Source organism: Mustela nigripes, chromosome 7 (genome assembly GCF_022355385.1).
Source record: "Mustela nigripes isolate SB6536 chromosome 7, MUSNIG.SB6536, whole genome shotgun sequence".
NCBI classification, from domain to species: Eukaryota; Metazoa; Chordata; class Mammalia; order Carnivora; family Mustelidae; genus Mustela; species Mustela nigripes.
The window spans coordinates 134,643,353-134,668,226 of record NC_081563.1 but is presented as its reverse complement, the minus strand read 5'-3'; the positions used below and the strand labels follow the sequence as shown (position 1 = coordinate 134,668,226).

The 24,874-nt window shown below is 48.9% G+C and overlaps 2 protein-coding genes across 5 annotated transcripts in view; both read right to left on the bottom strand.

The window, feature by feature from the left end:
* RTF2 (replication termination factor 2) overlaps positions 1-2,080 on the bottom strand; it is a 40,315-nt gene extending 38,235 nt beyond the window's left edge. Inside the window, exon 1 of one of the 2 annotated variants that reach the window (XM_059407280.1) lies at positions 1,931-2,080. In XM_059407280.1, coding sequence (XP_059263263.1) covers positions 1,931-1,999 — 69 coding nt within the window. In that variant the 5' untranslated portion in view covers positions 2,000-2,080. The remainder of the gene's footprint in view (positions 1-1,930) is intronic. The other variant, XM_059407279.1, reaches the window with a different exon arrangement.
* A 5,801-nt stretch (positions 2,081-7,881) lies between these two features.
* The window catches only part of CASS4 (Cas scaffold protein family member 4), a 35,284-nt gene continuing 18,291 nt past the window's right edge, over positions 7,882-24,874 (bottom strand). The window contains exons 2-7 of one of the 3 annotated variants that reach the window (XM_059408018.1): positions 22,540-22,962; positions 17,030-17,131; positions 15,665-15,745; positions 13,232-14,542; positions 11,635-11,712; positions 7,882-9,796 (exon numbers count right to left, since the gene is read on the bottom strand). In XM_059408018.1, the coding sequence (XP_059264001.1) occupies positions 9,386-9,796; positions 11,635-11,712; positions 13,232-14,542; positions 15,665-15,745; positions 17,030-17,131; positions 22,540-22,962 (2,406 nt within the window). In that variant the 3' untranslated portion in view covers positions 7,882-9,385. The remainder of the gene's footprint in view (positions 9,797-11,634; positions 11,713-13,231; positions 14,543-15,664; positions 15,746-17,029; positions 17,132-22,539; positions 22,963-24,874) is intronic. The other 2 variants (XM_059408019.1, XM_059408021.1) reach the window with 2 other exon arrangements.

Genomic DNA, 24,874 nt, shown 5'->3' with positions numbered 1-24,874 from the left:
TGGTGGACAAAGGTAAGACACAAAGTCTCCATTCATGTCCGAGAAAGACAGACAATACACAAACGAGAACAGCGACAAGCACTATAAAGCAGCGACGGAAGCGAGATGTACGTTGGCAACAGTGAAGAGCATTATCAGGTCATGGAACTTACACTCCAGGCTGAGAAACAGAGGCCGGTATAGCTGAAACAAAGACCCAGAGAGGGTGGAAGCTGCGGTGGAGAGGCAAGGCATCCGATCATACAGGACCTTGTATGATTTTGTTCTGAATATGACAAAAAGCTGCTGGAGGATTTCAAATATAGTAGTGATACAGGAGATCCACCTTTTATAAAGATTTTCTAGCTGCTGGAGAGTATGTGCAGCATCCACGTGTGCCACACTGTTAGCTACTTTACATGCCCTCTGTAGTAAAAAGTAATTACTGGGGCACCTGAATAGCTCAGTCTGCCTTTGGCTCGGTCATGATCCCAGGATCTTGGGATGGAGCCGCATATTGGGCTGCTTGCTCAGTGGAGATTCTGCTTCTCCCTCTCCCTCTCCCTCCTGCTCCCCTGCTTGTGCTTTCTCTCTCTTAAATAAATAAATAAATCTTAGGGGAAAAAAGTGATCACTAATGTGGGGCACCTGCCTTAACTGGTAGACCACTTGACTCTTTATCTCGAGGTCATGAGTTCAAGCCCCATGATGGGCACAGAGATTATTTAAAAAATAAAGGCTTGGGGCGCCTGGGTGGCTCAGTGGTTTGGGCTGCTGCCTTTGGCTCGGGTCATGATCTCAGGGTCCTGGGATCGAGCCCCGCATCGGGCTCCCTGCTCCGCGGGAAGCCCGCTTCCCTCTCTCTCGCTCTCTCTCTCTGCCTGCCTCTCTGCCTACTTGTGATCTCTGTCTGTCAAATAAATAAATAAAATCTTTAAAAAAAAATAAATAAAGGCTTAAGAAAGTAAAGTACTTATCAATGCTAACTTTGAATTCCTGAATAAAAAAAATGGTTGGCACTCCTGGCTTCATTGCCTACCCGTTGTGATTTTGGTTATGTTACTGACTCAATTTTGCTGTTAATAGCATGAAAATTATCATATACAGTTCTTCTCAGTTACCTGTGAGAATTAAGAATTATCCACTCATGGGGCGCCTGGGTGGCTCAGAGGGTTAACCCTCTGCCTTTGGCTCAGGTCATGATTTCAGGGTCCTGGGATCAAACTCGGAATCCAATCGGGTTCTGTGTTCAGCAGGGAGCCTGCTTCCCCGCCACCCTCTACGTGCCTCTCTGCCTACTCGTGATCTCTGCCTATCAAATAAATAAAGAAAGAAATCTAAAAACAAAAAAAAACCTATCCACTTATTCATTTAATCACCGTATTTACTGGGCCAGGAATTGCGCTAGCTGTACAGGGGAAAGGCAGGACTGTGCCACAGGGAGCTTATTTTTTATCTGTGGCTGACACTAATCAGCCACGGAGGCAGTGTGCAGGGCGGCAAGATACGAGAAGGGCCTGATCACATGTGGGTAAAAGAACCTTTGGGACGAATTCCCGGAGAAAGTGGAGTTACGTGTGTGCAAAGCCCAATGAACAGCGGCCGTTTGTATCACTGTAACTGACGGCGCAGACAAGCTGTAAATCCTGGCCCTGCCACTTACCGGCGTTGCAATGTTGTCCTCTTGGCCCTCAATTTCAAGGTCTGAAAAGCGAGGATCGTGACAATACGTGTCCACGGGGCTGCCGCGAGAACTGTACGCGCTACCCCACACTAAGCCCGCCGCCAGGTGAACGGCAACGGCAAGCACTCCGTAAGAGTCCGATCCTAATACTGTTGCTAACTCGGAATTCTCCAAGTGAGATAAAGGAGCACGGCGGCGTCAGGAACCCCACTAGCTCCCCGCCCCCACCCCCACTCCCTGGGTTCCCACCGGACCCACGTCTCTGACCTTCTCAACCTTCTTCGGCCCCTTCACCAGCTCGTGTCTTTTGGGGATTGTTCCTCCGTCGCAACCCATCGCAAACCAGGAGCCAAGAGTCAGCAGCTCCACTCCGCAGCGACCACTTCCGGGAGGTCCCTGGCGACCGCCGCAGTCACTTCCGGCGCGCTGGGCTGACGCAACGCGCCGGCCGCGCCGCGGCGGGACGGGGCGGCTCCGTGGCCAAGCCCCAGTTGCCAGGGAGACCGTCGCGAGGCGCTGGGCGAGGCGGGGCTGCTCGGGCTGCCTGGACTCGAGCGGGTCCTCGCCGGCTCCGGGGCTGGCGGAGCGTCCGCATCTCCGCGCCCGGCCCGTTCCTCCCTCCTTCCGGTGGGGGCAGGGCTTCTGCCGCGCCCCGGCGACCGCTCGCCGCGCTGCGGGGGGACGGGGGGACTCGGGAGCAAGTCACCCCCTCCTTACGCCTCGTCCCACCCTAGCGTGTCTGACTGTGGGCCTGGCGCGTCCTGGGGCGGGAGCGCCGCGCCCGGAGGGTCTGCACTTTGTGAATGCAGCTACGCTGCAGCGGAAGGGCGCCCGGGGGGTTAACCGAGAACTTGGCACGGAGCGCCGCGGTGTCCTGTGCCGTGGAGTGGGAGCGGAGGGTGGGGACGTGCGACCCTCTGAGGCCCGGCGCCTCGACGTGCGGTGCGTACGGCCGATGCGGGAAAGTTGCAGAGAGTCTGTACGTGCGTGTGTGCGGTTCGCAGCCTCCTGCGGCTGTTTGCTAATAATCCGCTGCAGTGAAGAGAGGCCGCTGGACAAGCCACACTCCTGTGTACCTGCCTTTCCCCGGAGACGGGCTGCGTCTCAACCAGCAAAACCCCTGCTAAAATCCACGACTGTCCGCGTCTATCCTCTTCACGATCGTTCCAGTGGTTCCTTCTTTATTAGGAATATTTGGGGAAAGTCTAACCACGGCGAGCAGGGTGGACCTACATAATTGGGTGTCACCTTGTTGACCAAAGTGAGACATTTAAAAAAAAAAAAAAGAGGAAAGAAATCTGAAAATATTCCCCAGTTGGGAAGGAAAATATGTGATATAAAAACTTCATGGATTGTAGGGGCGCCTGGGTGGCTCAGTGGGTTAAGCCGCTTCCTTTGGCTCAGGTCATGATCTCAGGGTCCTGGGATCGAGTCCCGCATCAGGCTCTCTGCTCAGCGGGGAGCCTGCTTCTCTCTCTCTCTGCCTGCCTCCATCTACTTGTGATTTCTCTCTGTCAAATGAATAAATAAAGTCTTAAAAAAAAAAAAACTTCACGGATTGTAACATTGTGTTATCTTTTACTGCAATGAATGAGAATTAAAACAATATAACCCCTTTAATCAGTTCGTCTCTCATTGCCTTATGATTTATTTTTTAAGCCGCTCACAGGAATTGTAAACTCTGTGATGGTAGGGACTACGCTTTAGTCCCCGTTGTGTCCTCGGTGAGTGGAACCTTTGACACAATATCCTCAGTAAACCAAGAGGAAGTACAGACACATTCAGGGAAGGTGACAAGTCCAGTTTTGGCAGTCCCTAAATCTGGTATAAGTGCTATGAGAATCCATTTACAAGGTAGGAAATAAAAGCCAGGAATGATTAAGGGACTTAGCCAAGGTCCCACAGCTAGTAAGAGGGAGAGCTGAGACTAGGTTACAAGATTAGTTTTCTCCCCTCTGTCCCCGAAGGACAGAAAATCAGGTTACAGAATACCATAAATGCAAAGATCTTTAGACAGACTCTCAAACCAGTGCTCTTTTCTGGCGGCTTAATCTTCCCTTCACCAAGTTCATTTGGAGAAATTAAAATAAAAATAACCACTCTTTATTAAACCATGACTCCACTGGGGGATTTGGAGGCACTGTTTCCTCTGTCTTTGTAATTTAGGACATAGGGCATATAATGCCTTCCATTTCCCAAATGACAAACCTGAGACTGAGGTGTACAATCTTGGGTCAGGGGCACACAGCAGTTGAGTAAAAGGAGTGCAGGTTAGGAGGCATTCTCAGATGAGGCTCTTGTGATTATGCCATGTTCCTTAGCCTCTCCCCAAAAGCTTCTGTGGCGCCCCGCAGGGCCAGCTGGGTGGATGCTGAAGCTCGGGCGCTGGATATTTTTTCTTTTCCTCCTTGGTGTCCTCATTTAGAGTATTGGTTTTTAGGCTACTCTGTGCTGCAGACAGTACACAGCTTAAGGTTTGAGGAGTTAATATCGTCAACAGCAACTAATTTGTGTTGAGAGCTGGCTGAGTGTCAGCTCCGTGACTTGAGCTGTTTTGTTCCAGGCACGGTGACACACTGATGTCATTAGCTGCTGTTACTTTCCTCTGTTTTTGCGGAATGAACCGATGCAGGATATTCCCTTGCAAGGATCTTTGGTGACAACTTTGCCCCAATCGAACTGTGGATTTAAAGGACAGGAAAGGAATAAAACCAGGAAAGAGAAAACCATCATCCTCTGGCAAAACCAGTATTTCTTAACCTCTTTGGTGTCATTGGACCTGATAGAGAATTTGATGAAAACTTTGGACTTACTCTCCAGAAAAATATCCAGTAGTACATAGAAAATCTTGCTACAGTTTACACATCTATGTATTTCATGCTTCCCCTGCTGAGGCTCAGGCTAAGAACAAGTACTTTAAGCGCTCCTACTGCCTGTTACAATCTTTCCCAAATGTTTCAGCCTCCTGAACGTTGAGAGTTTGATTTCGTTGAGGGTTTGATTTCGGGTGAGAGCTGCCCTCCCATAGTGCTCTCCCATAGCTGGAGTTTACAATTCTGTCTGGACAAGGCAGGCATGCAGAGTGACTCATTTTAAGAGTTAGCATGAAAAAATGACAAAAGCCTGTGTGTTAGGATTTTTCGAGAGTATCACAACCATCATGTACGGTTACACTTCTGAGGATGTCCCAAAGAGGGTTAAAGTCAAATAAAGTGGAAAGCTAGAAGTAATTCATCCTGACATAATTCAAGACCAAAAACAATTACTTTTGATTTTCAGTTTTAGGGAAACATTAAAAGTATTTCATGAACTGGCCTTTAGCTACCCATCCCAGCTGATATCACCCATGTTCCCTTTCCTCTCTTTGTTCCAGCCACATTGGTCCCTTCTCTCCCTTGAGAGCTCCAGGTTCATTTCCACTTCTGGGTACTTACCTTGCTGTTCCTTCTCCAGGAACTCTCTTTTCCCACTGGTTTCCAGATTGCCTCCCTTGAGTGACTCAGTGTCTGCTCCTGGCAGGAGGGGTGGGGGGGTGTATCCGTAGAGCTTCTTCCCTGACGTCTCCCAGTAAAAGAGCACCCCCCCCCCATTCCTCCATCCACTACCACCACCTTGATTGAATTTCATCATTGCACTTACGCCACTGACCTCATGTTATAAATCTAAGTTGGTATCTTGTTTAACATGGACTTCTTTGCACTGGTTGTGATTTTTTAAAACATTGCCTCAAAATTCAATGTATCTTGATTACAAAGGTTTGGGGTGCCCCCTTATGTTTTGCATTCAAGAAGAGTGCTCCACTCATCCCACCTCTCCCTGGCCCTGGATTCCCATCCCCCTCAGCTGGAATGAAGGCTGGAAGGTGCAGAACCTGTGGTTTGTCCCCTGTAGCAGCTCTAGTGATCAGTAGAGGCCTGGTGGATAGGAGATGTGCAATAAATAGTTGTTCAAGGAATAAAAGAAAGGAAAAGGGCATTAGCAAACCACCTACACAAATGGGCAATCTTTGTAAATGGACAGATTTTGGAGACCTGGGTGGATCCTTGGGGAGAATATGAAATTTTAAAGAGATGTTTTATTTAAAAAAAAAAAAAAAAAAAGAAGGCTAGTTGCCCCCAAACCAGACCAGAAACACAGCTCCCCGGTGCTTGTCACACAGAAGATCTCTCAACGAGGGCCTTCACCACTTCCATCCTCCTGATGAAATTCAGCTTAATTGAGGTCAAGTTGCTATCACCACCACACCACCCACCATTTCCTCTTCCTACTTTGAGAGGAAGTGGCACAGAATTCTGGGCATAAAAGAAAACTACTTTGCAAAACATTGTTAAAAGTTAAAAACTGTGATATTACTTTTCAGTGTTTTTCAGAAACAATTATCCGATCGAATTAGAGGAAACTCATCTCATAACTGCCCTTCCTAAAAAAACCAAAAAAACAAAAAAAGGGAAGGAAACACATTTAGCTAAGAGCAGCAGCTTTCATTATTTTCAACCCAATGGTTTTGTATTTTATCAACAAGGGCTTGAATTGGTTGGTTTGAACTCGTCTCAAAATACATGCAGAGAAACCCCCCCAAATGTTACGTAGACAGATATATCTCCATATATATTGATCTGCCTATCTGCGTACATACATCGATAGTATTCTGAAAGCAATGGGGATCTGTTGATTACCTGTTAGAGCCTCTCACGTATGAGGAACCAAAAGAGTTAAAACAGCTAAAGCATTAAGACAGGATGTGGAATGTAGTAGTCCCTTAATAAATACGTGCTGTTATTACTATGGTGCAAAAATCATCTTGCTGGCTGGAATACAGGTACTAGTGCCTCCCTGTACCGACCCTGTCCCTGCATGTCCTTCCAGCACAGGCATTGGTGAAATTTTGTTCTGAATTACCCCTTCAAGGTGATTTTTAGCAAACAGTCTTAGAAGACAGAGATCATGTCTCTCTCCAGAGCACAAAGGCAGGTTTGCTTGCTGTCCAGTATCGTAAAGATCCTGTCTGCCTCTAAGGCAAGTCTTGGTTAGGTTTGCGCAGAGGCTGCTAGGAAAGACTGGGTCTGCCTGTGCTAAGCTCTTCGGCTTTGGCACAAACTCAGTGTGCGAGTGGCATCACCCGTGCCTTCTTTTGCTCTGCCCTGGGACATGGGGTGAGGTGGAAATGATATAAGCATAAGCTGCTTGCAAGGCTGTAAGGAAAATCCCGTGTGTCTGGGTGGAAGAGTTGACATAGAAAGCCTAAATAATATTCTTAGAAAGGCTGGCTTGCCAGGATGACCTTTGGTTGTTTGTAAAAACTTAGATCTGGGGAGGGTTCCCACCATCCCTGGAGTTGAGAATGGGTCCACGTGCCAAAACTGTTTGTACACACAATGTGGTTCATACTGGACACCTGCTTGCCTTTGGAGAGACTGGAATTCGGGAATGTACCATGTAAAGACTGCCAACACGATCAACCCCATGGAGTCCTGGAGGTGAGGCTCTCATGACCTTCCCTGGCTGGCAACATCTCATGGATGTTGTCACAGTTTGTTGCTGAGGGAATTAAAAGTGCCCCCTTGTGACTCTTGGCCACTTCAGCCTGGTTTCCTCTGTACCAAACTCTTTGAGCTTTTCCCTCTGCTGTCTCTTTTCACTGTACTAGATCAGAGTCATGAGTAGGAAACACAAGGCTAAGTCTTGGGATTCCTCCTTGTGAATCACTGGACCAGCCATGGTCTTGGGGACCCCAGACATAGTTGTTGACCCCAGAATCTTATGTCTTCTTGAAATATCCATGTAAGTGGCAGGCTAACTTGCTAATTAAAAGCAGGGGGATCCCAGACATGTCATAGCTATGGCAGGGCTATTCTTTCCTTCTCTCAGGACACATGGGAGAGAGAGAGAGAGAGAGAGAGAGAGAGAGAGAGAGAGAGTGTGTGTATGCGCGCACATGCATGTACACATGGGGAGGGGTGAATCCCAAGTCTAGGTCAACCTGAGTACTACATTCTCTCCTTGTCCTGGGGATTTCAGGGGCTGGCACCTGCTCTAAGTTAGGCTAAGTAGAATCAAGCCTCTTTCTTTTCTTCCAGCCACAAACAAAAGACATAACCTGGGGCAGCCACCTTGCAATCACGAGAGTTAACACAGAGAAAGTGGGACTGAAAAACTGGGCACCCACACCAGCTGTCCTTGAAGCCAGTCTGTCCCTGGGTTATTTTAAGACACTTGAGTCAATAACTTTCCTTTATTGCTTAAGAAAAGTTGGATGTGGTTTTTGATCACCTGCAGTAGGAGTTCTTGCCAATACAGATCACAGCTGTTCAAAGAATGTGGCATCTCTGTTCTAGTGCAGAGAACCCAGCGAGCTTCACAAAGATGCGATCCTTCTTTAGAGACCCTAGGAGCAACTCGGTGAAAACAAGCAGCTTTCTAACAGTCAACCACTTAGAAGTGCCTGTTAAGTGCAGAGTAGCAGGCAGGTTGGTGACATTTCAGATAACTTCCAGCCTGAGGATGCTGGTTCCAGGTTACAAAGGTGTTTGGTGGCTGGGATGTATACAGGAGACATGGACCTTCACTTGAAGCAAAGTAGAGATGGTGTCACCATAGCAACGTGAGCTGCAGACCCAGCCGCAAGGAGAGGAAGAGCAGGTGGTTTGACTTGAGGGGAGCTCTGCACCGCTTTCAGATCTGTGCCCAGCAATGGGTATCCTGTCCACACCACACCTCCCGTTGCCTCACCACGAGTGATGGCTTTGTTTTTGCTGCACTAGCCTCGTGCATGAGCACCTGGCCTCTATGGTATCTCCTTGCACACTTTGGGGAGAGACATTTGAATAAGAAAAGCAAACATGGGTGGCTTCGCTTTGATATCAGAACCTGGGTGACATGGATGGATCACCAACCTTTCCGAAGAGAGGATTGCTACAAAGAATGCTTCAGTTCATGATTATATTTACATAACATTACAAATGGTCACAGATTGGCGACTGTTGTAATACAAGCCTTTTCTGAGTAAACATACTGAATTTATCAACATAGACTATTACATACAAAATAAATTAATAAGGAACCCAACAGAATACGTTATGTTGTAAATATAAGGTGTATCTTTAACTCAGTTAAGGTAAAATAGCATATATATATATATATATGTTGTATAAGATGCAGGTACATGATTTGTACCAAATCTTAATTCAATTCAAAATGAAAAACTTATCACATCTGCTAACGGATGCAACAGAAATTCATCATTTGAGGATCAGTCCCTCCTCCTTCACCGTCTTGCTAACACCTGACAATTTGTGCATGTAATCCTTCATCACTTACCGTCTATCTCGCCACTAGACTGTCAGCTCCCTGAGGGCAAGGTCTCTGGCTCACGGCTATATGCCCAGCACCTAGAATCTGACATAAGTAGATGCCCAATAAATAAGTCCTGAATGAATGATTTTAAGGCAGGCATACATTTGACCAATATAAAATTGGTTTCTACAACATCCCTGCATACACTGACTCCACAGGCTATGCTAAAAACTCCGCAAAGCTCTTTCTTAATACCTGGACCTCTCCGGGCTAAGTCAATGTCCTGGGGTTGTTTAGCCACTCGATAATACCAGCGTGTACTCAATGGTGCATCCCCAGGTTGGCTTTGCCTGTAGGACAGAGTTGCACATGTCAGGCTGGGAAAGCTGAGGCTAAGAGGTTAACGAGGAGACAGAGGGGGAAGGAGGCTCATTCTAACGTCCCTCTGAATTGCCGAGTGTGTTGCTCCAGCTTCTGGGCCTCGGCCTGGAGGTGCCCCAGGGCTGCAGGGCTGGGGTACTTGAGCACGGCGTGCTTGGTGGCCAGCGCGAGGTTCTTGAGCAGGCTGCACAGGTGACTGCTGCCGCAAAGAATCTCGTTGCGCACGTCCCTCTCCTGGGTCTCCTTGCACAGCGTGTCCACCAGCTTCTGTCCCACCATGATGACCAGCTTGCTCTGCGTGATGAAGACCTCGGGAGGCTGGCTGTTGCTGAGGCTGTGGTTAAATACGCTGATGGCTTTGAAGAGCGCCCCAAAATAGAGCCGACAGTGTTCAGAAAGTTGGAATCTCTTCTCAGGATTCTGCTGACTCAAAGGTTGCAGGATGAGGGAGCTAGGATTCTGGAAAAGGGAAGAAAACCATTAGTGAGAGACAGATTTGATCACCAGGCTATGGTTGTCTCCTGTTTCCTCATTTGCTCAATTTTCTAGACTTTTTATAAGAAAAAACACAGTTTTGTTTGGGAAGCTCCGCAGTGCACCATCTGCCTAACAAATTAATCTTTTCAAAGCACTGTTAACATATGAATTATAGTATTTATATATACAATCTTACATATTTTGTTGTCTATATAATTTCATATGTTAAGTATATAAACTCTTTTTCAGTACTCCCAACAAACCATTAGCTGCCTATTCCATTAGACAAAACATTAGACAATGTCTAAATCTATAACTTAAAAAAATAAAAGAAAACTTGATGGTGAGATTTAAAAATTTACTCAAAGAACAGATTTTAAAGGATTTAAGAAAAATCTTTAATTCTGTTATCAGCAGTAAACCTGAGCCCCCAAAATTTCTAGAAGAAATCCAAGTATGTTGACCTAGCTCCCTAATGTTATGATATTTCTCCAAATTTCTAGTAAGATTTCATCTAGAATTTTACTTCCGTGAGTTGTATTTTCCAAAATGTGGAACCAGTATCCCCCCAAAGCCCAGGCACTATTGAAAGGTTCTCAGCATCTAGCTTACGGGCAGTCACTCCAGGTAACCATCCAAAGACCCTTCGTTAGGACAGGTGGGGAGACTGGAGCTCTCTGAAGTGGGGGGCCTGCACGTGGTCATTCATTTAGCAAAATGAAGAGCCAGAGCTCTAAGCTGAGCCTGCTAAGTCTTTTCATTAAACTGCTCTCTCTCATCTACCTTCCATCTCAAAATTCCTAGCTTGGCAGCACTGACAGTGTGCGGGTCTGATTTTTTTGTGCCTCCCCCGCTTTGTTGAAACTCTACCCCATAACATGAAGGTAGTGGGATACGAGCCCGTGGAAGGTCCCTGGGATAGGATGAGGCCATTTGGGTGGGGCCTCGTGATGGGAATAGTGCTCTTGTCAGAGGTCACTTTCCTTCTCTGCTCTCTGCACGAGAGGACAGGAGAAGACAGAGGAGAGCCCTCCCCAGGATCTGACCATGCTGGCTCCCTGACCTAGGACTTCCAGCCTGGGGTTCTTGTCCCAGCTTGCCCCCGAGAAAATGAACGATCTTGTCCACATCATGAGGCATCCACCCTCCCTCCTCCACCCCTACCCACCCCCGGCCGGGGAGCTGACCTGGCTCAGTGATCCTGGGTTTCAGGTACTCAGACAACTTTCACAACTGATGCCCTTTTTGTCTCCCTTTTAACCTGACTTGCTCCATCTTTGTCTTTAAAGGAATTTACTGGTTTTACTTATATTCGTTTAACGGAAATGCTTCAAATTGGTAACTGGAAAATCATTGTCATTTGCCACCAGTAGAAGGTAACCAATAAAAATAAGCACAATGATAACATCTTTGACCAAAAAAAGAAAGAAAAAGAAAAAGAAACATCAAGTGTCAAAAAGGTGTTGATCATACACAAACTCCAAACCAAAATATCTCTTCTCCTGTAATCCGAAGCATTAAAAGAAGCTGTCAAAGGGAGTGGGAGTCCGAGCTGCCAAAGGTCAGGTCAGTCCCACCCGTGATAAACCTGCAGACAGCCGAGAACTATGTCACTAATGGTTCAAGACTCGTGCTCCATGTCCTAGGCTTCACTGGACTTGTTCAGGGCTCCTTCTACTGCAGACAGGAAAAACTGTCACAAAAACAGCTACTCCCAAGGGGGTAATGACTAGCACGCCAACTCATTCATAGCAGGAGGCATCTCGAGGGATAAAAAGTGTGTGAGTCAGAAGTCCGGGAGACACGGTGCTATCACTTACCTGTCCTTCCCAGTTTTTGTTTTCATCCGACCTTCCTTCCGAGATGGGTGTTTCTGTCTCTTCTAGGTTAGACGACTTCTGAAAAATGAAATCCCTTCCAATTACCAATGTGAGTGGTTTTTACACTGTACAGAAGTTTTTTTTTTCCCGAAGATTTTATTTATTTATTTGACAGACAGAGATCACAAGTAGGCAGAGAGACACACACAGAGAGAGAGAGAGAGAGAGAGAGAGAGAGAGAGGAGGAATCAGGCTCCCTGCTGAGCCGAGAGCCCCATGTGGGACTTGATTTCAGGACCCTGGGATCATGACTCGAGCTGAAGGCAGAGTCTTTAACCCACTGAGCCACCCAGGCACCCCTGTACAGAAGTATTTAAGTCCATTTTAAAAAACTTGAACATTTCTCTTTATATTTTTGCCAGTGGTTCTGCCTCCAGATGCCTTTTTTAAATTAAAATCAATTAATTAGCATGTAGTATATTAGTATATTAGTTTCAGAGGGCTGATGCCTTTTTTCAACAAAGGAAACTTTGCAAGACCAAGGACTGAATTTTGCCTACCAACACGGCTTAATACAAGGACATATGAGTTTTTAAAAAATTATATATACATTTATATTTGTATTTATACGTATATATATTATACCTCTTTATATCTATGTCTATATTTTTAAATTAGGGAATGAGAAATACCCAGATTTCTAGCTTCTCTAGAATGTGTGAAAGCTGTACTATGAACCAGCATGCACTTTAACAAAATACTATGCAAGACTAGGGCTGAAAGGGCCAAGTCATGTTATCCCCAGGTTACGTGCCATGCCTCTTGGCTCTCGCAATCCTTGAATGAGAGGCTCTCTTTCTACAGAGTCCAAACTCATGCAGCAAAGAATTTCTAACAGTAGCTGCAGTCTGGAGACTGCTAAGACCATAGGCAGTTGGAAGGGTGTTTACACTTCCTCTTCTGTTTCTAAGAAACACAAAAACAATGACTAAATCAACAGCTTTCAAAAATGCAAGGAAACTGGGTGGTGAGATTAAAAAAAGGGGCTCAAGGAACAGATTTCAAAAGGTTTTCAAAGTCCTTCCTAACTCTAGTATTAGGGATGATAAACCCCATGGGACTTTCCAGAAGACATCCTACATGCCTTAATATTAAGTGTTTAATCTTACTTTTTTTTTTTTTAAAGATTTTATTTATTTATTTGACAGACAGAGATCACAAGTAGGCAGAGAGGCAGGTAGAGAGAGAGAGGAAAGGAAGCAGGCTCCCCACTGAACAGAGAGCCCGATGTGGGGCTCAAACCCAGAACCCTGGAATCATGACCTGAGTGGAAGGCGGAGGCTTTAACCCACTGAGCCACCCAGGCCACCCCTTAATCTTACTTCCTATTAAGATTTCATTTAGAACATTACTTTCATGAATTTTATTTTTTAAAAAAATGGAACCAATGTCTCTCAAAAATTATTGAAAGATGAGTATCTTTCAATATCCAATTATTGAACTATCTAACAGTGAAAGCTTCTTAGCATCTAACTGATGGGCGACCACTCCAGATAAAATTTGAAAGCCTCCTTACATTATACCACCCTGAACTCACCGGTTCACACATAATTGTCCCATTTTTCTTTAGTAGCTCAGGGGAGTGTTCATTTTCCTTTTGTTTATTAAAAGGAGTACTTCCTTCGTATGGTTCCATTTCCCTTTGGGGAAGCTGGATGCATTTTGCAGGTTTCAGTTGCCCATGGGGGGTCATCTGCAAGGTATCTTCCTTTTCACAGTTCTGTTTGAAAAGGAGCCTCCCATTGGCAATGACAATGGAGGCAAACCTCTTGATGTCTTCTGGAACCATCCGCGCCACCATGACAAATCGCTCGAGGTCATCTGGGCTGTTTTGGACTTTGTCCGTCACAAGGACTTCCAAGGACCACTTGCAGTTATCCAGGCTTTCCTTCGTCCCAAGCAGGATCTGGTAGGAGCTGGAGATGGTCTGTAGCTGGTCCCTAATCCTGGCCTGAAGGTTCGTGTCGCTGAGGTTACAGGCGGTCCCACGGACGCCGCGCGCAAAATCCAGAAACGCTCTCAAGGATTCTTCCACGCGGTCGGCCGCGCTGCGGATGGCGCTGAGGTTGGCCTCCAGGTAGTCTCGGAACCTCCACTTCCTGCTGACAAAGAGCATCAGGCTGGCGACAGAGCTGGCCACCTCGTGCTGCAGAGCCACGACCGTCTCTCTGGCCAAGTCCGGGTCCAAGGAGAGCTCCTTTCCTGACTCCTCCAAGCAGGAGCCAGACGAGGAGTCCGTGGACGTGGAGGAGCACGAAGAGACCACGCTGGCTCTGCTGTCCGAGCTGGAGACGGAGAGCCGGTCCGAGTCCGGAGACAGCGACGGGGCCCGACCCGAGAACCAGGAGGAGCTACCGTCCGCGGCGATCTCCGGAGCCCCGCCGACTCTCCCCGGCTCGTTCACCGCCTGAGGGTCGCTCGGTGTCGCTTTAGGGATGTCGTAGATGTTGGGCTTGGTGTTCTGCTGCTCCACGCGGGGGATCAGAAAGCTTGAAGGCACCTTGTAGCCAGCACCCTCATCCAAGGGAAATGTGTCCCTGGGTGCCAGGGCTTGATAAGAAGGGATTTCGGGGAGGCTGAGTTTTTTCTGCATGGGCACATTTTTATGCAGGTGCGGATAGTGGGACCATGTTCTGCTGTTCAGAGGATTCTGGAAGCTGGACATGGGCCCTGGGGAATGGTGGGGCTCTGACTCTTCCACAAAGCTGCTCAGAGATGCATTTGTGCCTTCGGCTTTTTCTGGAGACACTGGCCAGTCATAAATCCATTCTGATTTCTGGGGACTGGGTAACGTGCTGTAGCCACCTCGCCTCGGGGCGATCGCTGATGTCGGGGGCACACACTGTCCCTGTGAAGAACCACACAAAAATGCCCAGGTCAGAAGCAATAAATACAAAGAGGATTCGAGCAACCCATGTGACAAATGTATATCACACTGGGGGCCTACTAAGTGCCGGGTACTGTGCTTCTTGGAAATCTGATTGTCATTCCCCTCCTCAAGCACCTTCAGTGGGTCCCCATTGTCATGATCACTCAAGGCCCTTCATTATCTGGTTGTACCCACCTTGAAGCCTCCCCAGCATGGCAGGCACCGGCCTCCTTAGGGGTCCCGTCACCCCCGCGGTTCACTTCCCCTGAACTCAGAGTGCTCTCTTAGCCCGCAATGGTTCATTTTGCTCGAACTAGTTCTTCTGTTCTACATGGCCGCCCGACCCTTTCCTTTCCCTCTAACAACCTCTTCTACGTTCCTCACGATACTGCGGAGATGACATCTCTTTTGTAAGGCCTCCCCCAGAACACTTGGGAGTAGGTATATGTACTGTAAATGTGTGACAATTCAACGATGAATGTGGATTCCAGATTTTCAAATTAAGGCATGTCCCCTATAAACAAATAAAAATCTACCTTAACACAACATATCTCTGAGACGAAGAAGAAGAAAAAGGAGGGGGACGGGAAGGAGGAGGAAGTCCTTGATTGGTTAAGGTATAATTATTGGTCAGGATGAATATACTATTACTAGGACATTTTGGAGCCAGAGCCAAACTTTAAAAAAATTCAGCAATAACAACTACATGCGAACCCGTACAGAGTCAGCAGGAAGTGGAGTTTCCGAGACTAACCAAGTCAAGAGGAGGAGAGGCAGGAGGAGGAGAGGAGGAAGCATTTACCTAAGATCTACTGAGCTTCTGCTCCGTGCCAAGCACCGCACCTGTACTGGGTCGTCTGCGGGGATTATCTCAAGGCTCGCAGTTAGTCCGTCATGAGAAACGGAGGCACAGAGAAGGTAGAGGACTTGCCCAAACCACGTTGCTCACCTTGTTCCTGAACACCGCTGCCCTCGGGGGTTTCAAATGAGATCAGCTCTACTGTGAGCAATTTGCCTTCCCAATCTGACCAGGCTAATAAAACATCCCAGAGGATGCTCCCATTTTCCCAGCATCGAATCTCTGGGCCTCGTCATACTCACACTCAGTTGGCTGGCCGAGGGACCCAGTCCTGCCTTCTGGGGGCTGGGGGGTATATCATATAATTGCCTCTTCTCTGGCTCCTGGGGGAAAGACAGAAAAGGATAACTTGGATTTTTCCTTCCCAATGGACGCACATCACAAACTCTGCCCACACCAGCATTTTTGTTTTTGTTTTTGCTTTGTTTTGTTTCCAAATGAAAACAGAAACCACCAAGGAATTTGGGGCTTTTGGTCATGATGTTCACATGGTGGAAGTTTATGTAGTTCTGTTTTCAACAATGTGGACTTTGTGCTTTAAAAAGATGCCTTCTTGGGACACCTGGGTGACTCTGTCGGTTAAGCATCTGCCTTTGGCTCAGGTCATGATCAGACCATGATCTCAGGGTCCTGGGATCAAGTCCCATGTCAGTCTCCTTGCTCAGCAGGGAGCCTGCTTCTCCCTCTGCCTGCTGCTTCCCCTGCTTGTGCTCTTTCTCTGTCTCTCTGACAAATAAATAAATAAAATCATAAAAAAAAAAAAAAGAAGAAGAAAGAAAGAAAGAGCGAGCTGGACTCTGGAGAGGGGTTTTCTTTGGAGAGAGCTGACCTGAAAGTTTCCCACTGATTCCTCCCCACAGGGGAAGGGTGCGATGCATTTCGTTCCCCTCAAACAGAGTGGAAAGGGCACCAATGGGACCTTCAGTGATGAATTGTGCCACCTGGGTGTGGGGTCGATGTGCACAGGGACTACCTCCGGCTTGGGCAAAGGTTAGGGTGAGAATCCAATGGCTGTGCTGGGGGTGGCCTGTTCCTGGGCAGGGATCAGGATGAAGAACATGGCCACAACTGTTGAGGGGCCCCCCCAAATTCTTGGTCATCAAGATAAATAATAATGGAATGCGAGATTTAAAAAAAAAAATCACAATGTGCAAAACTCAGGATGAACAAAATGTCACCATTTTCAGTAAAGGCAGTGTCAAGAGGGCGGGGGTGAGGTGAGGTGAGTCCTGCAAGCGTGTGTCTTTATTTAAGACTTTTGTGCCCAAGGCCACCTCGCTCTGCTGGCACAGCTGTGTTCCCCGGGAGTGTCCAGGAGAAGGGAGGGAGTGAGCTCATCCACGGGCCAGAGGCAGATCACACTGAGCTGGAGCAAGGAGTGTGGGACATCTCAGGAGTCTGAGCTTAGGGATGACCAGCCCCCCCCCACCCCAGGGAGGAGCCCCCTGGGAACCTGGCACCTGTGGGTGAGAGACCTCAGCCACCCGGGGGGGGGGGCGGGGGAGGCAGGTGTGGGGAGAGGAGAGGCGGGGCGCAACTTGCCCCAATGCAGAAAAGCAATCTGCCTGCCTAGGGAAACCCCACAGCTGGGCCAGGCCGACACTCACCTTCAGGGCTGGGGGGCCCCGGCTCTGGGCCGGCACATCATACACCTGAGAAGGCAGCGTTGGCAATGAGGCCCGAGCAGGTCTGGGCATCGTGAAGAGGGCCTTGGAGAGAGAAGAGCAGAGGGAAGGAGACGTCACCGCAGAGTCCGCAGATCAAGCTCCAAGCTAGCCTCGCACAACAAAGGCAGCCAGAACAGCGCAGAGGCCCTGTCCCTGCGCCCACTCCTGACTGGCGGCCCTGCACTCCAACCGCGGGCCTGGACGGAGGGAGGGGAGGCCCCGTGGTGGCGGGGTGCCCACAGCTGCCTGCATCAGCCCCACCTGGGAAGCAGGCTAGAATGCAGATTCCCGGGCCCCGCGTCCGGGGTACTGAGGTCTCTGAGTCCTGCCGGGGAGCCTGGGAATCTGCAGTATCAGGGAACTTCCCAGGTGATTCTGATGTTCTCGAGCGATCGAGGCTGTGATTTGAGTCTGGGGTGTTAACTATTCATCTGATGATGCAGGGGCCGCCGTGGTGCGCCGGACAGGCAGGTGGGGTCCAGGGTGTAAAGTGGAGGGACTTGCGGGGGTGGGGAGGGGGCAGGGGACCTCTCGCAGGACTTGTCGCTGGGGATGAGGGTCGATGGGGCAGCAGGAGGAGACGGGACCAAGGGTGGCCCTCAGCCATGGTGGCTGTGTCTGTCACTGGACTCCAGTGAATCCTCTAGAAGTCATGAATGTCCCCACACCGGGTACCACGCTGGCTGCTCCCGGCCGCAGCTTCCAGACCTGGCCAGGGAAACCAGGGTGGGGCAAACTTCAGAATGATACAGTTGCCCAGCTCCACATCAGACCTCTCTCAAACAAGGACCTCTCCAGGAGGGGCCTGGCAATGGTGATTTTATAGGGAAATGGGTGCTGTCTGCCAGGGTCAGGGTCTAACAGGGGAGGAATAATGTGTGGACACAGGCAGGACACAGGCTGGAAAGCAAGACAGGGCCTTGAGGAGAGGAAAGGGTCAAGTCCGGAGAAGCTGGCAGAGGGAGCCTGCATTTCCCACCAGGTCCCCAGGAACCGGTCCCTGGAAAGGGCTTTCTGAATTGGATGGTGTGGCTGGTGAGGACCTGAGTCTGTGCAGACGGGGAGGGCCGGGGGCGGAGCAGCTTATGAGGACAGGGTCAGAGTCCCTTTGCTCACCAGGGCGACCCCGCATGGCATGAAGGAAATGCGAGTATCTTCTTATTTATTTGCTTGTTTTGGGTGAAAGAAAGTGCACAGCTTGAGGCAGAGGTGGGGGACCCGCAGGTCCCACCACCCGTCAGGCTGGAACCATGGATGCAGATAAAGCAGGTGCAAAGCAAATGGGCCGACATTCCTTCCCACAACACAGCTGTCAACTGTCCAGATAACCTTCCCGCGAGTGATGACTGCTTCCGTACTCACAGAGAAAGCTGGTTCTCTAAAATCCTGGACTCTCGGGAGCACAGCAGACTGAAGTCACGTCAGTGAGAAGAGAACATCCCGCTCTCGTGAGAGAAGCAGGCTCGCTTTCCGTCCCCACCGTGGAACTTGTAACATGGGGTATCAGATGGGACACTCCCCACGTACCCCATCCCAAGGAGAAAGCAGTCTGCTTTGCAGTCTGGGCTGAGGCTAATCCTTGACACACTGCCCTGTTTTGCAGAGAGCCCATCAAGACAGCCCTCGGTATACAAAGGGTCATGGTCCGTTACCTCCACCTCTGGCTTGTTCTGACACCCCAAGCTCTCCCCTACCACAGAGCTTTTCCAAATGCACCCCCATGGCCTCTTCCCCCCTAAGACCCAAGCCCCTTGTCTTTCTGTAGCTGACTTTGTGGGGAGATGGCCCACAGAGAACAAAGGGGTTTTCCTGGGTGTGGAATTTCAGGTGGAGGAAGCGGGTTCAGAAATGCCCAGTGTTTCTTGGAACATGGAGGTTCAAGGTGGCAGTCAATTAAGGAACATGTTTTAGAACCACAATTTCAAAAGGTTTAGGGGCACAGACAGGAACTAGTGGGTCTCAGAATAATTCCACCAGGAAGTTGGATCCTTTTACTTGAAATATGAACGATTCCCCTTTCTGAATGCAAACCAACATCAAATGGGTTCTTTGTATGGTGATTAAAAAGAAAAAAAAAGTCAAGCCAGCATATTATATTAAGGAAGTTGGAATAAAAAGTAAAACAAAGCTCAAGCCAGTGGTTCCCCTAGAGGAAGTGACCAGGAGAAATCGTGAGGGGCTTCTGGGGGCTTCTTTTGTTCTGTTTCTCCCTCTGGATCCTAGTGACTAAGCTACCCCCTTAGGATCTGGAGGTTACGTCTCAGTAAAAAGCTAATTGTGAAGAAGAGAGAGCGTCAGCCACAGAGTTAGGAAAGGGCTGGGCAAGGGCAAGCCGAGTCCAGGGGCGTCGGCAGCCACGCACAGGCGCAGGGAAGCTTTGGTCCCTGGAATTCCTCCTCCCAGGGCCTAGTTGGGCCCCGTCACCTCCCTGGGAATTGGTTCCCTCGTTCCTAACATGATGAGTCATTCTCAGGACCCACCGCGGTCTCTTTTAGCAACAAAGGTGTCTGATCCTGTCACATGGATTCCTTGATTAGAGAACTTGAGAAAAGGGACGTATTTTCACCTCCTTGGTTTTTGATTTTTGGCTCACCTTAATCTAGTGGTCGTCCATGCAGGGCTAAGGGCAGTCTGTGAAACAGGTCGCCTGGGCCAGTTCCAGCCTGTGAACTGCCCGTTGGAAAACAGCTCAAAGTTAGTGGCCAGATTTGCTGAGTTACCCCCCTGACCGCACGGACGGGGCAGCACAGTCTGCCTCTACTGTGGAGCAGAAGCTTCCGAACTGGGTTTCATCCACTCTTTCTAGCTCCTTTCTTCTTGGGGTTGAAGGAGATATTTAGAATCACTAGAATCACTAGAAGGCACAACTTTGAGGAGCCCTTAGAAATGGGCAAGACAGGGGCACCTGGGTGGCTCAGTGGGTTAAAGCCTCTGCCTTCAGCTCAGGTCATGATCCCAGGGTCCTGGGATCGAGCCCCGCATCGGGCTCTCTGCTCAGCGGGGAGCCTGCTTCCCCTCTCTCTCTGCCTGCCTCTCTGTCTACTTGTGATTTCTGTCTCAAATAAATAAATAAAATCTTAAAAAAAAAAAAAAGAAAGAAATGGGCAAGACAGAGAGGTACAGAGGGGTGCTAGCTCAAGCTAGGACGGGTCCACTCTCCCAGCGTGGCGGTGGCTGCCCCACAAGCCAGGTGACCTCTGGTACTGCTGATTTCCCAAACCACAGGTGGCATCGCTTGCTCTCAGAGACCCCCATCCCAAGCACAGAGAAGGCGATACAAATAAAATGTTGGGGAGGAGGGAGCAGAAATGTTGATGGGGCAGCAGCCACGGAGGAAACGGAAACAGGAGAAAAAGGCAGGAAAGTTCCCCAGGTGTTTTACTGGGCCCACCTCGAGAGTCCCTGGTTTCTGAATTCCCCCATCGGGCTGTGGTTTCTGCCCACGGCCGCAGCCATGCACAGGGGAGGGCTCCCATCACAGACACGCTTCGTGTCAAGGACATCTCCCAGCCAATGCCCTGACCCTGTGCTGAGTTAGGTTGAGAGAGTAAATGCATCCTTCTCTTTATCGTGATGCCCGTCTAGAAGCTGGGGTCCACGGTCACTTCATTTAGCAAACATTCAAATGGTAGGAGCCTGCCTGCCCGGGGCCCAGGTGCCAGGGCCAGCTGGCGAACAGCAGGCTCAGCCCTCGTTGGCCTTTTAGGGAGAGGGGGAGCCTGGATTAACTCCAGCAGAGGCCACTTGTCGAGGGAGGACCCACCACCCAGGCCCCCGCTCTGAGTCAGCTGCTCTAGCAGCAGCTGGGTGGGCCAGCTGTCCCAGGGCTGCCTCGTGGGCTGCTGCAGAAGGCTTGACCCGCTTCCGATGGGGCTTTGTAGTCAGCCCCTCTGAACCGCAGCTGTTTTGTGCACAAATGTCTACTTCTCTGCCTGGCAGCCCTGGGGGTTAGAAAATCTGAAGCATTCAAAATATTTTAAGAAACCAACACCTTTTAGGGCACTTGGGTGGCTCAGTTGGTCAAGCGACTGCCTTTGGCTCAGGTCATGATCCTGGAGTCCTGGAATCGAGTCCCGAATCCGGCTCCCTGCTCAGCAGGAAGTCTGCTTCTCCCTCTGACCCTCCCCCTTCTCGTGCTCTCTCTCTCTCTCTCAAATAAATAAAATCTAAAACCAAACCAAAACAAAATACCTTCAAATTTAAAAAAAGAAAGGAAAGAAAAGAAATCAACACCTTTCCATGGTTGGAGGTGCTGTGGGGAAGGCTACAAGACCTTCCCGGGGTCCCCAGCTCGTGCGTCAGGGGCAGGGTGGGATGGGGTGGGGGTGGCGGCCGTCCTGGACACAGACCTTGCCAGGATCCCTGCCCTAAGCTTAGGCCAGGTAAGACCAAACTGCAGGAAATCCCCACAGTGACCCCAGACCACAAAAATCTGTTCTGCTTGCTTAACCCCTCATACGGCCTAGGCCTGGGGACAGCAATCCATTGTTTTCTTCCTTTCTTCTTTAAATTCCTTTCCATTAAAAAAAAAAAAAAAAGTTTTCATTTTGCAATTATCTAGTGCTTCTTTTCCTCTGTTTCTTTTTAATTGCTATTTTTGAAAACTGCTGATATCATACATACTGTATATAACTCGCAAACCAACTTTCTGATCTCTCGGCTCCTTGACTGTGTACCGGCCCCAAGCCAGGCACAGTCGCAGGCACAGGAACCATACGAGTGACCAACTCTACTTCTCAAGGGAACCTTAGTCAGTGAATGAGCACACACACTTATATACACACAGATCATCTGGTTTCTTTTTCTTTTTTTTAGTTTTTGTGTGGTTGGTTTTGTTTAAACGGTTATTTTCCCCCTTCTACATGCCTCCTAGAACGACTTCATCTTTCTTTCAACAAGTGCCCAGTATGTTGCAAACATTTATATAACCAGTCGCCCCATTAACAAACATATAGGCATCTTCGATTTTTCCCTGTAACAAAAAATGCTATTATGGCCATGGCCTTCTCCACTCAAATCTATGTTTGCCTCCTTGGGTATTTCTGTAGTAATTCTGGAAGTAAAGTTTCTTGGCTGAAGGGAATCTAGATGTTAAATCTGTTGGGTAATTTCTTGCCTTTGAACCCATCAGAAGTCCCAGTGTCCGAAGGGCCATGGTAAAGGTCCTTAATACTTTCATAAATACCCTCACTAAGCATTCGATTTCCCAGCGAGCATGGGCTTCTTGGAGAGCCGGGGTTGGGGGGGGAAATCACTGGAGTGCTGAGAATATCAGCAAGAAGCAAACTGGGCGCCAACACAAGCCCACCCATCATCACCCAATCAAAGGTGTCCAGGTTCCCATTTTGCACACGGTTCCTCCTGCTGGACACCACGAACTGAAGGGCGAGGTCAGCCCCTGGGTGTTACATACCCCTCAACGCATCTGTTTTATCTGGAAACATGCATACCTGTTTCGGAAAGCTTAGAGTCTTTTCACAGACGATCCTGGCCCCCGCCGGTGGGTCAGGGAATTCGTAGACTTGGGTGGCGGTTCGTGGAGGCCCCTCCACCCAGCTCCTCATGTCCTCGTACACGGGGCCTGCAGTCGGGGGCTTGAGTAGGGTGGGCACCTGGTAGGTGTCCTTGGAGCAGGTAAGAGGTTCTTCCAGGCCTCTCAGGAGAGGGGCACATGGCCTGTCTGCAGGAGCCTCAGGGAGGATTTGGAGGCGGTTGGCAGGGGCCAGACCTTGCCTCCCGTGGAGCAAACACTTCCACCAGCCCTCGCTTTCTGGCACGTTTTGTTCCAGAATGGTCAAGATGTCTCCTCTGCAGAAAGCCAGCTCGTAGGAGCAGTCTGGGTGGTTGTCAAAAAGCGCTCTGGCCAGGAGGGTCTGGGGGCGGGAGGAGAAAGAGCTCATTGTGATTCCTGCTGCCAACATCCACTCCGTCAAGGCCACTGGCTTGGAAACACATTCGAATGTTTCCCTGACCCCACAGGCTCTTGTCCCTACTCTTTGCCTGATTCCTTCCGACCCATCCTTGCGGACTCTGGCGAAATGTCCTGTCCTCAGGGCAGTCTAACTTGTCGAGTCTCCTGAATGTGCTCTCAGGGCTCTGTTTCCACTGTGACGACCCCAAGCTGCGTGGGTCAGCGCAGCAGAGCACGTAGTCGAATTGAAATCCTGGCTCTGCGACTTCTTAGCTGTGGGCCTTTGAGCAAATTAGCTACTCTCTCTGGGCCTCAGTTTCCTTGTCTGTTAAATGGGACTAGTGATAATATCTCCCAGGGCGGGGTGGTGGTGGTGGTGGTGGTGGTGGCAAGAATGAAAAGGACTATTATGTACATAAAGCTCACTGAACAGAGCCTGGCCGTTAGCAGGTGCTCGGTAAAGGCTGTTTACTGTCCTCATGATCACGGTGCTCTTTGTCTGGTTGTTGTTATTTCTCTCCTGAACTGGATCCTAAGTTCCATGACTGCTGCGACCCTATCTCCCTTATATGCTGCTCGGTCCCCAACATCAAACTCAGATTCAGATGCCTGGGAGTTGCTCAGTTGACCTTCCTTAGCGGGGGAGTGAGGAAGGAGAGACACGGGAGTTAGTGACTAGTTTGTGGCCACACGACCAGGATCAAAACCCAGTCAGGGGTGCCTGGGTGGCTCAGTGCGTTAGGCATCTGCCTTCAGCTCAGGCCATGATCTCGGGGTCCTGGGGTTGAGCCCCGCGTCGGGCTCGGCGCTCAGCAGGGAATCCATTTGTCCCTCCCCCCCCCCCCCCACCATGTTCATTCTCTCTTTCTCTAATAAATAAGTAAAATCCTAAAAAGAAAGAAAGAAACCCAGTCAGTCTCCCTAATTCTCAGATTCATTCTCTTCCTGTAAGCCACACACACTGTCCTGCCTCAGGGACAGCAATGGGTAAGCCTCCTTCTTATTGGATTTTGTTACTATAATTACATGAAGACAGTTTGTTTCTCGGGGTTTTAACATAACCACCTGTTACTACGTCAATGCACACTTTTCACAGAAAAATTAGGAAATGCAGAAGAGCAAAAAGAGGTGAAAGCTACGCATAATCCCACCACTCAGAGGTAACTTTTTAGACCATTTGGTATTTAGCCTTCTGGTTGCTTTTTTCTTTCTTCGACTAAATTTAGTTAATTATACCTTTGATAGTCATTAACTCCTAGTACATACAGTTTATAAATAAGACAAAGCAAATTGACCTGCTGCCCCATTATGTTTGTCAGGGAGCGTTGCTTTTTATTTATTTTTTTGCGTAAAGTCTTTCTGTTATGAAAACGGAATTGGAGGTCCAGTTGTGGAAAAGTATCGTTTTAAGCACACAGTGAGGTCTCTGTGCATTTAGAGAAACACTATCACGTGTAAATCCAAGCATAAGTCGAGTCAGGTCCTGTGTACAGACACTGATAATCCCACATTAAATCTACTGCAGTTGAGGTCCCAGGAGATCAGGAATAAGTTCTGTACCTGGAACTTTCTTCTTACCACAAAAGCAGTAAACGTTCAGGACAGAGAGAGTACAAAGTAATGATGAGCAAATAGAAGAACGCAGAAGTGCCTGCCACGGATGACCACTGTCACTCCTTGGGGTCGTCCCCTCTCGGGTCTTGTGCCTTTTCGTTCATATTATGCGCAGAGTCAGCCGTGTTTTAAAAGCCTCATGCATGGAAGAGCTTGCTCTTCCTGGTTCAGGGACATTTTAGCTAATTCCAGTTTTTAGTTATTACAAACAGTGCTGAGAAGATCGTCTTTCTCACTAGATATTTGCCACGTTCCTTATT